The sequence below is a fragment of the Panthera onca genome, chromosome E3, assembly GCF_046562875.1.
Source record: "Panthera onca isolate mPanOnc1 chromosome E3, mPanOnc1 haplotype 2, whole genome shotgun sequence".
Taxonomy (NCBI): Eukaryota; Metazoa; Chordata; class Mammalia; order Carnivora; family Felidae; genus Panthera; species Panthera onca.
Window position 1 is genome coordinate 24,802,832 of NC_138354.1, and position 13,403 is coordinate 24,816,234.

Consider the following 13,403-nt stretch of genomic DNA (forward strand, 5'->3'; position numbering starts at 1 on the left):
CTAATGGTTTCTTTTTTTCTTCTTCATTATTAGACTGGGATTATGGATTTGGGGGAGGAAACTCACAGAAGTAAAGGGATATTTTTATTGCAACAACAATAAAATGTACACACTACCAGTGTGACTTGTCACTGTTAATGTTGACCTTGATCACGTGGTTGAGATTGTGTTTGTCAGCTTTCTCTGCTGTAAAGTTACTCCCTCTCCTCCCTTGTCTGTTCACTCTATTCTCTGGAGGGAAGTCAAAATGTACATCCCACAAATATGGAGTGGGAAGTTATCCTCTACCTCCTAGAGGTTGGAACATCTACATAAATTGATTGAAACTCTATGGAGAATTTTTCTTCTATCCATCATTATATATTTAGTCATTTATTTATATCAAAACAGATTCATATTATCAATTTATACTTTCAGTTACAAATCCAATACTACCTTATTTTGCTGTTGAAATTGTTCCAGCTTTGCCTTTGAACACTTTTCTAAGTGTTTACGGTTGATGTATAGAAATGCAATTGAATGTTTTGTTTGTATTTATTTTGCATTAATCAACCACAATATTAGGCTTATAAAGCCCAATAATTTGTCAGGGGATCCTTTGAGATTCCTGCTTAGACCATCAAATCTAGTATTATTTTACCTTTTCTATTCCTCATACTCTAGAATTCTAAATAAAAAACACTTGATTCATGCATATTATATGCTATATATGTACAGATTTAAAGCATATCATAATGGAATCTATGAACCCAGTCTCCAAATTAAGAATTTATAAACAATTTTAAAATACTTAGATACTCCTTCATGTATTTCCATCTTCCACAGGTAACCACTATGATGAATTGTATTCTGCATTCCTATTTTATTTAAATACAAGTAGACCATTAAATATATATGAAATATGTAAATATATAAAGCTATATATGTAAGTAAATAAAATTTTGTTTAATTCTTGAATTTGAACTTTATAGAAATAGTATCATGCTCTATGTATTCTACGGGAGTGTCTTTTCCCTCCGTGTTATCATTGAAAAATTTTCTCAAACATAAAGTAAAATTGAAATAATAAAATAAAGACCATTCCCTCCACCTAGTATCAACTATGTTGATGTTTAGCCATATTTGCTTCCTACATATCACCCCACTATATGTATATTTCTAAGTTAACTCTGTGGCTTTTTAAATTTTATTTTCTAGTATGTGTTATTTTTATTTTTGTCTTCTAGCCATACTAGCTTTTTATGAATGTTGGTTATCTCTGTTGTGAATTGGGAATTTTCATGAACCATCAAAACAATAATTTTATGGAGTAGTGATGATAAGTTTGGGCTGATTCCTTGGTTGCTTAGTTTATGAAAGGATTTTTGTTGGCAGAGTGAAATGTAATTTCTTTAATAAATGTCCTTCTGCTGGTGGTAGTGGTAGTGTGGTGGTAATGTGGATACAGTTTTCTGGTTTCCTGATAATCTTCCATTTCTGCAGTACTATCCATTATTGCTATATTTTCCTTCTTTTTGCACATCATCAAGCTTCTAAGGGGTAATTCTGTCTTCTAGGTTGTTCTTCTCAAAAGTGCTATCTTCCCAAGATGAGAATTTTATAAAAGTAATGAGAGATCAACTCACAAATACAGGAAGTTCAGAAAATACAAGCAAGGAAAATACAAATTTCCCAAACCCCACTGCGATCCATCCTTATCATGAAAAGGAGATAGGCTGACAATAAATGATTTAAGAACCCATCTTATGATGTTAGAAAATTAATCCCCCAAAATGGAAAATGTGGAAAATAATAAAGAGCTTAAATTGATAATTTAGGAAATAAACATGCAATAGGAAGAATCAACAAAAGTGAAAATTTGTTTTTTATTTCTTGTTTTGAGAGAGAGAGCAAGAGAGCGAGGAGGAGAGGGATAGAGAGGAAGAGAGAGAATCTTAAGCAGGCTTTACACTCAGCACAAAGTCAGGTGTGGGACTTGATCTCATGGCTGTGACATCATGACCTGAGTCGAAATCAAAAGTCAGACACTTAACTGACTGAGCTACCCCAGTGCCCCTGAAACATGTTTTTTGAAAAGACTAAAATAATTGATAAAACTTTGGTAAGATTTATCAAGAAACAATGTGGGTGGAAAAATTCAAAATATCATAAGTGAAAATGATAAGTTCTATAGAATTCACAGGTGTTAAAAATACCGGAAGATATGGGGCACCTGGGTGGCTCAGTTGGTTGAGCTCAGGTCATAATCTCGTGGTTCATGAGTTCGACCCCCACGTTGGCCTCTGTGCTGACAGCTCAGAACCTAGAGCCTGCTTCAGATTCTGTGTCTCTCTCTGCCCCTCTCCTGCTCATGTTCTGTCTCTCAAAAATGAATAAACATTAAAAAAAACCCAGAAGATATTATAAACAAATTTACTCCAATGATTTTGAAAATTTAGATAAATGAAAGGATTCTACAAAAACTCTATTAATTCCTCTCCACAAATTATTAATAAGACACCCAAATAATTCTATCTTTATTAAGGAAACATGATCAACAATCTCCACGTGTAATTATTCAGTCTATTTAATTTTTTTATTATTTAACATTAGAAAATCTGTTTATGTAATTCAACAGAATATGTAATTCAGTAAAACAAAGAGAAAAATAATTTGCCCATCTCAACAGAAGCTTAAGAAAAACTGAACAGTTTTTGTGATTTAAAAAAAAAAAGGTTTACTAAACACAGGATAGAAACAAAACAAAACAAAACGTTTTTAATCCAAAAACTAGGATCCCTTTGAATCTCAGTTCTGACTCATCACAGCTGTGTGAAATAGAGCATATAGTCAGTATCAGTGAAGATGTTCTCTCTGAAATTGGAGTGAAACTGATGTCGGCTATCACCACTTTGATTATATTTAAGTTGTCCTTAACAAAAGCAGTAAAAGTAGTGTCCTTATTAGCAGCTGCTTTGAGTGTACCCATTGAAAATGAAAAATAATCTACTCATAAATTATTAAAGTTAATAAAATAATTTAGGGAGTTCAATATACAAAAAATGAGCTCTTTAATTTGATTTCTCTATATCAGCAAAAAACAATGAAAAATGACTCTTCAAAAGTGATACCATTTATAACATCATCAAAAGATATGTAGGAATAAAGCTAACAACATATCTATAATACCTCTAAACCAATAACAAATAAACAGTATTAAATAAAAATGCAGAAGGCATAAGTAAATAGATGGATGGCTAAAACTAAATAAGCAAAGGAATGTACCAAGTTCATAGACTGTAAAATCAAAATTGTAAAGGTATTAAATCTTTCAAAATTGTTCTATAGAATTAAGGCAATGTCAATAAAAGTCCTACAGATTCTGGGGTGCCTGCATGGCTCAGTTAGTTAAGTGTCTGACTCTTGATTTCAGCTCAGGTCATGATTCCAGTGTCATGAGATCAAGCCCCATGATGGGCTCCACACTGGGTGTGGAGCCTGCTTAAGATTCCCTCTCTCCCTCTCCCTCTGTTGTTCTTCTGCTCGTGCATGCATCTTGAGTACTCTCTCTCTCTCTCTCTCTCTCAATAAATAAATAAATAAATAAATAAATAAATAAATAAAATTTGTTTAAATCCTACTAGATTTGTTTTTTGGGTCTTAAAAAAAGGTAATTCTTTTTTTTAAACTTTATTTATTTATTTTCAAATAGAGAGAGAGAGAGAGAGAGAGAGAGAGAACAAGCAGGGGAGGAGCAGAGAGAGGGGGAGAGAATCCCAAGCAGTCTCTGCACTGTCAATGACCATGAGATCATGACCTGAACCAAAATCAAGAGTTGGACACTTAACTGACTGAGCCACCCAGGTGCCACCCCACCCTCAAAAAAGGTAATTCTTAAATGTATAAGGAATTGCAAAACAAATATCAAGACATAGCCAAGTTCCAGTTTCAAAAACTTACTACAAAGCTAAAGTAATCAAGATGGGGGTGATACTGAAACAAGTACAGACATACAGATCAATGAAATACAATTGAGAGTTTAGAAATAAACCCATGCTTCTGAGGTCAACTGGTTTCAACAAGAGTGCCAAGTTAATTAAATGGGGAAATGAATAGTCTTTTTAACAAATGGTGCTGAAAGAACTAGATATCCATATGTACAAGAATCAAGTTGGAACACTGTCTCACACTATATACAGAAATCAACTAAAAAAGGATCAACAACCTGAATGTAACAGCTAAAACTATAAACCTCTTAGGAAAAAACATTGAATAAATCTCTGTGGCCTCTGATTAAGCAATTGACACCTAAAGTATACAAAAAACAAAAAAAACAGTGAATAAACTAGACTTCATCAAAATGAAACACTGCTGTGTATCAAAAGACACTAGCAGGAAAGTGAAAAGATAGCCCTCAGAATGGGAGAAAATATTTACAACCCACATATCAAAGAAGGGTCTACTTTACAGAATATATAAAGGCCAATTACCCAATTTCAAATGGGCCGAGAACTTGAATAGACACTTTTATGAAAAAGATACACAAATGGACAACAGGCACATTAAAAGATGCTCAACATCACTGGTCATTAGAGAAATGCAAATTGATACAACAGTGTGATACAACTTCATACCTACTAGAAAGACTATAATAAAAAAAATGGAAAATAACAATTGTTGGAGAGGATATGGAGAAACTGGAACCTTTCTATATTGCTGTACAAAATACTCCATGCTTCTATGGAGACTCAGTAATACCTGACTTTCCATGTCACTAGATTTTGCATGAAATATTTCTCTTCCATTTTTTTCCCCACCTCACCCCATCTGCTAAAGTTTATTGTCATACAGTTACAGTTTACTGATCTTCCCTTTGAGGTCATCAACTGCTATTCTAGGTAGGATCTGGTTTGCTACTAAATATTCCCACCTTTCTCATTCTGCCCACTCTCACAAAAATAAGATACTTCCAAAATTACCTAATAAATGATACAGTGCCACTGTGGGGATTTCTCTTTCTTTCTTTCTTTCTTTCTTTCTTTCTTTCTTTCTTTCTCTCCTTTTCAGTAAGCTCCATGCCCAGCATGGCACCCAGTGCAAGGAGGGCTTGGACTCATGACCCTGAGATCAAGACCTGAGCTAATATGAGGAGCTGGATGCTTAAAAAACTGAGCCACCCAGGCACCACCACCATGAGGATTTCTAAATGTTTACTCTTTCTGACAAATCTGCAGTATTGTTCTCCTTTCTCTTACTCTCTTTTTCTGGCTCTTTTCTCTATCGTACTGCTCTTTATTACTCAAATCACCACATCCTGACCTTTACTTATTTATTTTAAAAAGTTGAGTTCCTCTATGTGCAGATACTATATTAGACACTGGAGAATGGGTTTTATCTATTCCTTCAAATAAGTTGTGGCCAAGTGAGTGTGGGTGCTTATGAGTGATGAAAGTGCTGAGAGGCAACACAAGTAAATATCACACAAATTCTTCCTATGGAGGTTTTTTTCTAAAGATGAAATGCATTATGCAATGAGGGAACATAAGCTGTGAATCTCAGTTCTGGACCACAAAAGCTATGTGGCCTAGGGCACAGTTTCCTCAAAATGGGTATAAAAACTGATAACTTGAGGCTGTGAAGATTTAACATAACATAGTTACCATGTGGTTGATTACTAGTAGCTCTTATTTTTATATCCCATGACTACTTGAAACTTAACTTGGCTTTGTTTTTGAGGTTTTATTATTACAAAGGCTTTCTCCCACTCTGATAAAATGACTTATGTACTGAATATGTGTCCTGACTCTCTCCTTTGAAATAAGGGCTGATTCCCCACATGTCTCATAGGCTAAGACTGAGACCAATTTTTTAGGCTTAGGGACTCCAAGGATACTGTGAAAATTAAAGGTAAGCTTCACTAAGATGGAGTCAGAAGGCCAATAGGCAGAACTCTCATACCATGCCATTTGTCAATTACAAGAATTGTCAATTGTACACCCAACAGAAGAATCCTCAAAAAGAAAGAATCATGGATTACAGGCCCCAACAACAACAAAAAAGCACACTGTATCTCCTATAAGAAATTGACTACCCCCTGCAGCTCGGTCAAGAAGAAACTGTCATCACCCTGAACACTTGCTTCTCTCCAATGGACTTTTGTTCAAACAATTCCTCCCAATTTCTCCCCTCCTCCTAAATAATGTTCCTCTCTAAAATAATAATGTTTGTGAGACTTGTCTATGATTTGCTGTAACTTCCTTGTCCTGTATTGCAATTCTCTCCCATTCCCCAATAAACCCATTTTTTGCTGGAAAAAATACTGGCAGTCTTATGTTTAAGATTAATGATACTTACTTTCTTTACTACAATTTATGTAGACAGGAGGTTTGTTTCCAGAGCACCATTTCTTTATCTGGTAGAAAGTAAAATAGTCATCGATACACTTCGCAAGGTTGTAATTAGGAAAGAACAGTAATGAATTAAGTATGAAGGCTCTGGTGGCTTTTGACATCTTATGTTGAACTTCTAAAAAGATGATAAAATTAGGTTTCATTATAGGAAATGAACTATCCCTAGGACAACAAATCTCCCAAGGATGACCAAAATAAACTTTGGGAATTAAAAAAATATATTACATTTGAAGAATACTAATTACTAGCCAATAAGTTTCTTCCAGTCAATATCCAGTGACAGTTTGTGTTGATAATTGCAGAGTTCTGAAAAGTCTCTTTGGTGAAGTGGGTGTCTATGTGATAAGACTTATGGCACCTGATATGGACAGGAAACCACTACTATTTTTTACATTTCTAATCCTAATTTATCAATTAAGGGAATAAAGTAGGGGTCAGAGATATAGCCTACAATTCAACAGTGGGGAACAGATGGGGAAATTAAGACATGTTTGAGAGTAGAAAAATCTTCAAGGGAACCAGACTTCTGTCTCTCTAAAGAATGCATTTGATTTGAACAATTATTAGGGACTAAGTTCCTGGAGATATGAACATGCTTAATTTATGAAGTGACAATATGAAATTTTGATAATGAATTCAGTTTTTTAGAAAGAAGATAAAAGGCCAGTCTAAACAGAAACTTCATATAAGACATTTTGGGTAAAGAGAGATGGCCAAGAAGCAAATCTTCAAGTGCCCAACCCATAGTGATTCTGTCCAGTGTAGATTTTGAGTTGATAGAGACAAATAATTGATTCAGGATATTGGCTAATTGAGCAGATGCCAAAAATGGCATTAATTATATACACCACACTGTCTTTTTATGAATATGGAAGAGCTCTATAGCTGCACCAATATACACATGTGGCTACTGAGCACTTGAAATGTGGATGGTGTGGCTATGGAATTAATTTTAAATTGTACTTAATTTCACAAATAAAGGATATAAAATATTATACTATATCCCTAAAAACGTGTGGAGAAGAGGAGAAAGGAATGGGTTCAAACTAAATAGCCATCACTTAAATATAGACTGCTATATGCAGAAGAGTTTATATAAAAACCTAATGGTAACCATATATCAAAAACCACTAATAAATATGCAAAGAATAAAGAGAAAGAACTCCAAATATATCACTAAAGAAAATCAGCAAAACATGAGAGAAAGGCAAGAAGAGATCAGAGAAAAACTTGAGAAACAACCATAGAGCAAGTAATAAGATGGCAATAAATACATATCTTTCAATAATTACTTTGAATGTAAATGGACTAAACATTCTCATCAAAAGACATAGGGTGAAAGAATGGATACGAAAAAACAAGACCCATCTATATGGGTCCTACAGGAGACCCATTTTACACCTAAATTTAATTTACATCTGTAAATTAAAATAAGAAGGGATGGAGAAACATTTATCATGCAAATGGATGTCAAAAGAAAGCCAGAGTAGCAATACTTACTACCTTAGACTTAAAAACCAAGACACTGGGTGACAGAATGGATAAAAAAAAATACCCATCTATATGCTGATACTTCTATCTGTTGAGTTCTTAATTTAAATTATTATTAAATTTCATTTTTCAGGATTCTATTTGGATCTTTTTCAAGTCTACTTGTTCTCTCTCTTTCTCTCTCTCTATTATATGCATGTATAACATACATGTACATAAATAGTATATGCATATATGTTATTTTATTTATTACATATTCTATTATATATATTCCAGTATTTGCTTTTATACCTGAGACTCTCTATTACAATTTAAATATATTAAACATACATATTTATGCATGTTAAATGCACATTATACATATTAATCGTTTAAACACATATATTTATATTGTATACCTATATATAACACACATGCATACATGTCCTATTATTTATTACATGTTCTATTATTTGCTCATATTACTGAGACTCTTAAAATTTAAATATTTTAAAAATACATATTTTAATCTTTATTTATTTTTGAGAGATAGACAGAGTGTGAGTAGGGTAGGAGCAGACAGATAGGGAGACACAGAATCCGAAGTAGGCTCCAGGCTGCAAGCTGGCAGCACAGAACCCAACGTGGGGCCCAAACCCATGAACTGTGAGATCACGACCTGAGCTGAAGTTGGACGCTCAACCGACTGAGCCACCCAGGCACCCTGTAAACATACATATTTTATATCATTCAAAAGTCCCCAAATCTTAATTTTGCAGGTCTGATTGTGATTCTACAATTTGTGATTTCTGCTAGCACTTGCTCTTAAGAGCTTGTATTTTTTTCTCTTTCTTCTCTTTGTGCTTTTAATTTGATCTCAAGTTCTCTAGAAAATTTAACTATGGGAATACTTTGAAGTCTGGGAATTGTGTATACCTTTGCCACTCACCTAGGGCACACACAACCAACTGAGATTTAAAATAAATTATCAAGTTATGTTTTTTAGCTTACATAGGTTCTATGACTTCAGGATATAAACCAATATGAACATTTGCATGTGTTTACAAATTCCAAAGGGAAATTGTTATTCCTCATTCCAGTGCCAAATTCAACCCTTACAAATTTCCTTTATGTGTCTTACTGTGGCTTTAGTTTTGTTCACTCTTTTTAAAAGTTTATTTATTTATTTTGAGAGGGAGAGAGAGAGAGAGCAGAGGAGGGACAGAGAGAGAGATAATCCAAAGCAGGCTCTGAACTGTCAGTGCAGAGCATGATTCAGGGCTCAGTCTTAGGAACTATGAGATCATGACAGAGCCAAGATCAGGAGTCTGATGTTTAATGGACTGAAACATTCAGGTGCCCCTTGTTTACCCTTGAAGTGAGTAGCCCTTTGAACTTCCAATTTTAAATAGGAAGATATTAAACCTTGTTGTACCTCTATGCTTTTTATTCTGACTTCTCTGATCCTATTTATACAATGGAAAATAAATGTCACCAGATGCTGTCAATAACCTCTAGTCAAAGCTACCTTCAATTATTGCTTTGTTATTGTTGGCCTCTGCCAATTCCATACTTACTTTTCAGTTCATTATTTTTGGTACAGTATCCTTCAGTGTTTGCTCTGCTGCTCAAAAGTGGAAATCTTCTGTGACTTTCTAATTGCCAAATCTACTGGCTTCTGTTTTTAATCCCATTTTACTCTGCATTACTCTTTGCAACGTATTCTTCCTAAAAAAAGCCTTCAAAACTTTTCTAAAGTAGTAATTTACTCCTATTATTACCCTGTAACAACTATTTCTCTTTAGTTCCTTAAATGATCATTTCATTTTAGGTCTCACAAACTCAAATGATTTCAGGTGAGTCTTCCTCACATCACAAAACATGTGTCCAAACACCTGTCTTTGGACAAGTGTGCAAAAATATACAGACATTTGCTTTCCATAATTTGGGTATTCCTTTGTGAGAATGAGTGCTAAGGTATATCTATTAACACGTTCGTTTTTTTTTTTTTTCATCTGCTATGCAGAAGCTTAAGTCTTACACATGTGAACTATTCATTCTCAAAGGAAGTTACAGGCAATTATTTTGTGACCAGTGAAGGACTAAGGGAACAAGACCAGTGTCTGTGGAGCAACAGCAGAGAGGGAGGATGTGGGGGAAGTGCTGAGGTCAGTTGAAATGTACATTAGAGGGTGAATCAGCAACTTCATTTTTAACAATAACCATTTTAGTGAATATCTCCCTGAATCTCAAAATCAGAGAAGGAAAATGAGATACAAATTCGAGAATACTATAAAAAGCAGGCCTGGGAGGAAGAAAAACTGGCTTAGGTAATTGTATGTGTGTCAGAGGCATATAGAGATTTTCTTTGGAAAACCTTGTTAGGGTGCTCACAAACTTGTACCTTTTCATTGAATTAGGGAAGGACAGCCATACGATAAAACCTCCTTCAACAAAACTGTCAGCTTCTCCCAAGAATTCAAGATTCCTCTACACTCTTCCCTCTCTTCACTTCACTACGAACTGCCCTAACATCAAGGAAGAACATTTTTTGGCACAAAAACAGACACTCAAATCAATGGAACAGAATAGAGAACCCAGAAATGGACCCACAAATGTATGGGCAACTAATCTTTGACAAAGCAGGAAAGAATATCCAATGGAATAAAGACAGTCTCTTCAGCAAGTGGTGCTGGGAAAACTGGACAGCGACATGCAGAAGAATGAACCTGGACCACTTTCTTACACCAGACACAAAAATAAACTCAACATGGATGAAAGACCTAAATGTAAGACAGGAAGCCATCAAAATCCTTGAGGAGAAATCAGGCAAAAACCTCTTTGACCTTGGCTGCAGCAACTTCTTACTCAACACGTCTCTGAGGCAAGGGAAACAAAAGCAAAAATGAACTACTGGGGCCTCATCAAAATAAAATATTCTGCACAGCAAAGGAAACAATCAGCAAAACTCAAAGGCAACCAACAGAATGGGAGAAGATATTTGCAAACGACCTATCAGATAAAGGGTTAGTATCCAAAATCTATAAAGAACTTATCAAACTCAACACCCAAAAAACAAATAATCCAGTGAGGAAATGGGCAAAAGACATGAATAGACACTTCTCCAAAGAAGACATCCAGATGGCCAACTGACACATGAAAAAATTCTCAACATCACTCATCATCAGGGAAATACAAATCAAACCCACAATGAGACAGCACTTCACACCTATCAGAATGGGTAACATTAACAACTCAGGCAACAACAGATGTTGGCGAGGATGCGGAGAAACATGATTTTGCATTGTTAGTGGGAATGCAAGCTGGTGCAGCCACTCTGGAAAACAGTATGGAGGTTCCTCAAAAAATTAAAAATAGAACTACCCTATGACTCAGCAATTGCACTACTAGGTATTTATCCAAGGGATACAGGTATGCTGTTTCAAAGGGGCACATGCACCCCAATGTTTATAGCAGCACTATCGACAATAGCCAAAGTATGGAAAGAGCCCAAGTGTCCATCGATGGATGAATGGATAAAGAAAATGTGGTATATATATACAATGGAGTATTATTCGGCAATCAAAAAGAATGAAATCTTGGCATTTGCAACTACATGGATGGAACTAGAGGGTATTATACTAAGCAAAATTAGTCAGTCAGAGAAAGACAAATATCATATGGCTTCACTCATATGAGGACCTTAAGACACAGAACAGATGAACATAAGGGAAGGGAAGCAAAAACAATATAAAAACAGGGAGGGGGACAAAACAGAAGAGACTCAAATATGCAGAACAAACAGAGGGCTACTGGAGGGGTTGTGGGAGGAGGGATGGGCTAAATGGGTAAGGGGCATTAAGGAATCTACTCCTGAAATCATTGTTGCACTATATGATAAATAATTTGGATGCAAATTGAAAAAATAAAATTAAAAAAAGGAAGAACATTTTTATTATTTTATTTTTTTAATATATGAAATTTATTGTCAAATTGGTTTCCATACAACACCCAGTGCTCATCTTTTTAAAGATAATAATGGCCTCCTATAGTTGATACAGAATTTATTCCAACTTTCTGAGGCCTCCCCTTCAAAGAAGAAAGCTGCTTTTTTGTGTTTTCTCTCTCTCTCTCTCTGACAAATGAGTCTCAGGACAAATGCTCCTAAAATTTACCATATCTGTTGCGAAAGGGACTTTTTAGGTCATGTGATGGAGTTACTGGAGGTGGGGATAGAGAGAAGGAACCCTGTCAAAGACCTGTAGGTCAGGATCAGTCCTATCACTTCAGCATGAGGATCCCAGCTCTAACACAGTGCCCAGAATATCAGAGGCACTCAAAAATAATTTTATGGACTTATATAAAGTACAGGATTTTCCCCAAACTGTGAACTTAATTGTCTACTAATGTCTTTAGTCCATTCCTATTTATTTATTTATTTATTTATTTATTTATTTATTTACTGCCTTCTGGGGAAAGAGATATTTTGTGAAGCCCCTTACCCTTACCGAACTGAAGAGTGGCATCTATGAGGACACTGAAAATGCCTGAAAGGTAGTTGAATAGGACAAGTTTGATGTAGGCAGAAGTACTTTTAGTAAACAGAAAGCTCAGCAGGTACATGAGGGGAATGACAGACCAGCCATATAGCATGAAGATCAGCATTGTGTCCAGAAAATGGTAGTCTGTGATGTAAATATCCAATTGGCAGAATTTGAATGCTCCCTGAAACACAGAAGACACAGAAATAAGGCAAAGTGAAGGGCAACTGCAAAAATAATGCAAGCCAGAATGTTTAGAGAAGGAGATAGCAAATCCCATCACTATTTAGCATGGAAGTATTCATTAATTAAATCAGCCTCTAAAAAGGTCATTAGCCTAGGAGCATGAAGTAAGATACTTCTACGTCTGCTTCAGCAGAGGACAGCTCAATGAGCAGAACCAGTATAATTCCCTTTATTTTCTTCTACTTGGAATAATTTTTTAATTAACAAACAAAGTCAGTATACTTTCCCCCAAAAGTAGATTATTTCTCCAGAAAGCTTATTTCTCTAAAGATTTTTTATCTCTGGTTATATATATTATCTATCATACCTTTAAACCAGGTCTCCTGATTCTGTTCTATTCTCCCACTCCTATCACATCCACCCAAGCAACTCTGGGGCCTCTTTCTTCCATTTTTCTAATTGAAATTTAAAAACAGATACCGAAGCACAAAATTAGAGGTACCTAAACTGAATGGAAGATGGTGGTGGAGAGAAACCTGTAGTTGTTAAAGCAAAAAGATTTCTAGAAATCTGTATCTCATTAGTTAGTAAATGCAGTTTCTCCACAAATGTCAGCATTGTCTCTTTGGGCAGCTACACAATTACATAGCAGGACAACCAAGGAGAAAATAATACACTTAAGCTAAGAATAGTTATGCAATTGATTACTGATACTCTTGGTGGTGGTAGCAGTAGCAATAGAAAGGATTAGTAGGTTATTTATTTAAATCCAGTATCTGTAGCTATGGTTGGTTTATTTCTGAATGAGCATTCTGTA

At 35.1% G+C, this 13,403-nt stretch overlaps 1 protein-coding gene across 3 annotated transcripts in view; it reads right to left on the reverse strand.

Annotated features, from left to right (window-relative positions):
- LOC132689750 (phospholipid-transporting ATPase ABCA3-like) overlaps positions 1–13,403 on the reverse strand; it is a 175,298-nt gene that overhangs the window by 27,917 nt on the left and 133,978 nt on the right. For all 3 annotated transcript variants that reach the window (XM_078440518.2, XM_078440517.2, XM_078440516.2), the window contains exons 23-24: positions 12,368–12,584; positions 6,334–6,504 (exon numbers count right to left, since the gene is read on the reverse strand). In XM_078440518.2, coding sequence (XP_078296644.2) covers positions 6,334–6,504; positions 12,368–12,584 — 388 coding nt within the window. The remainder of the gene's footprint in view (positions 1–6,333; positions 6,505–12,367; positions 12,585–13,403) is intronic.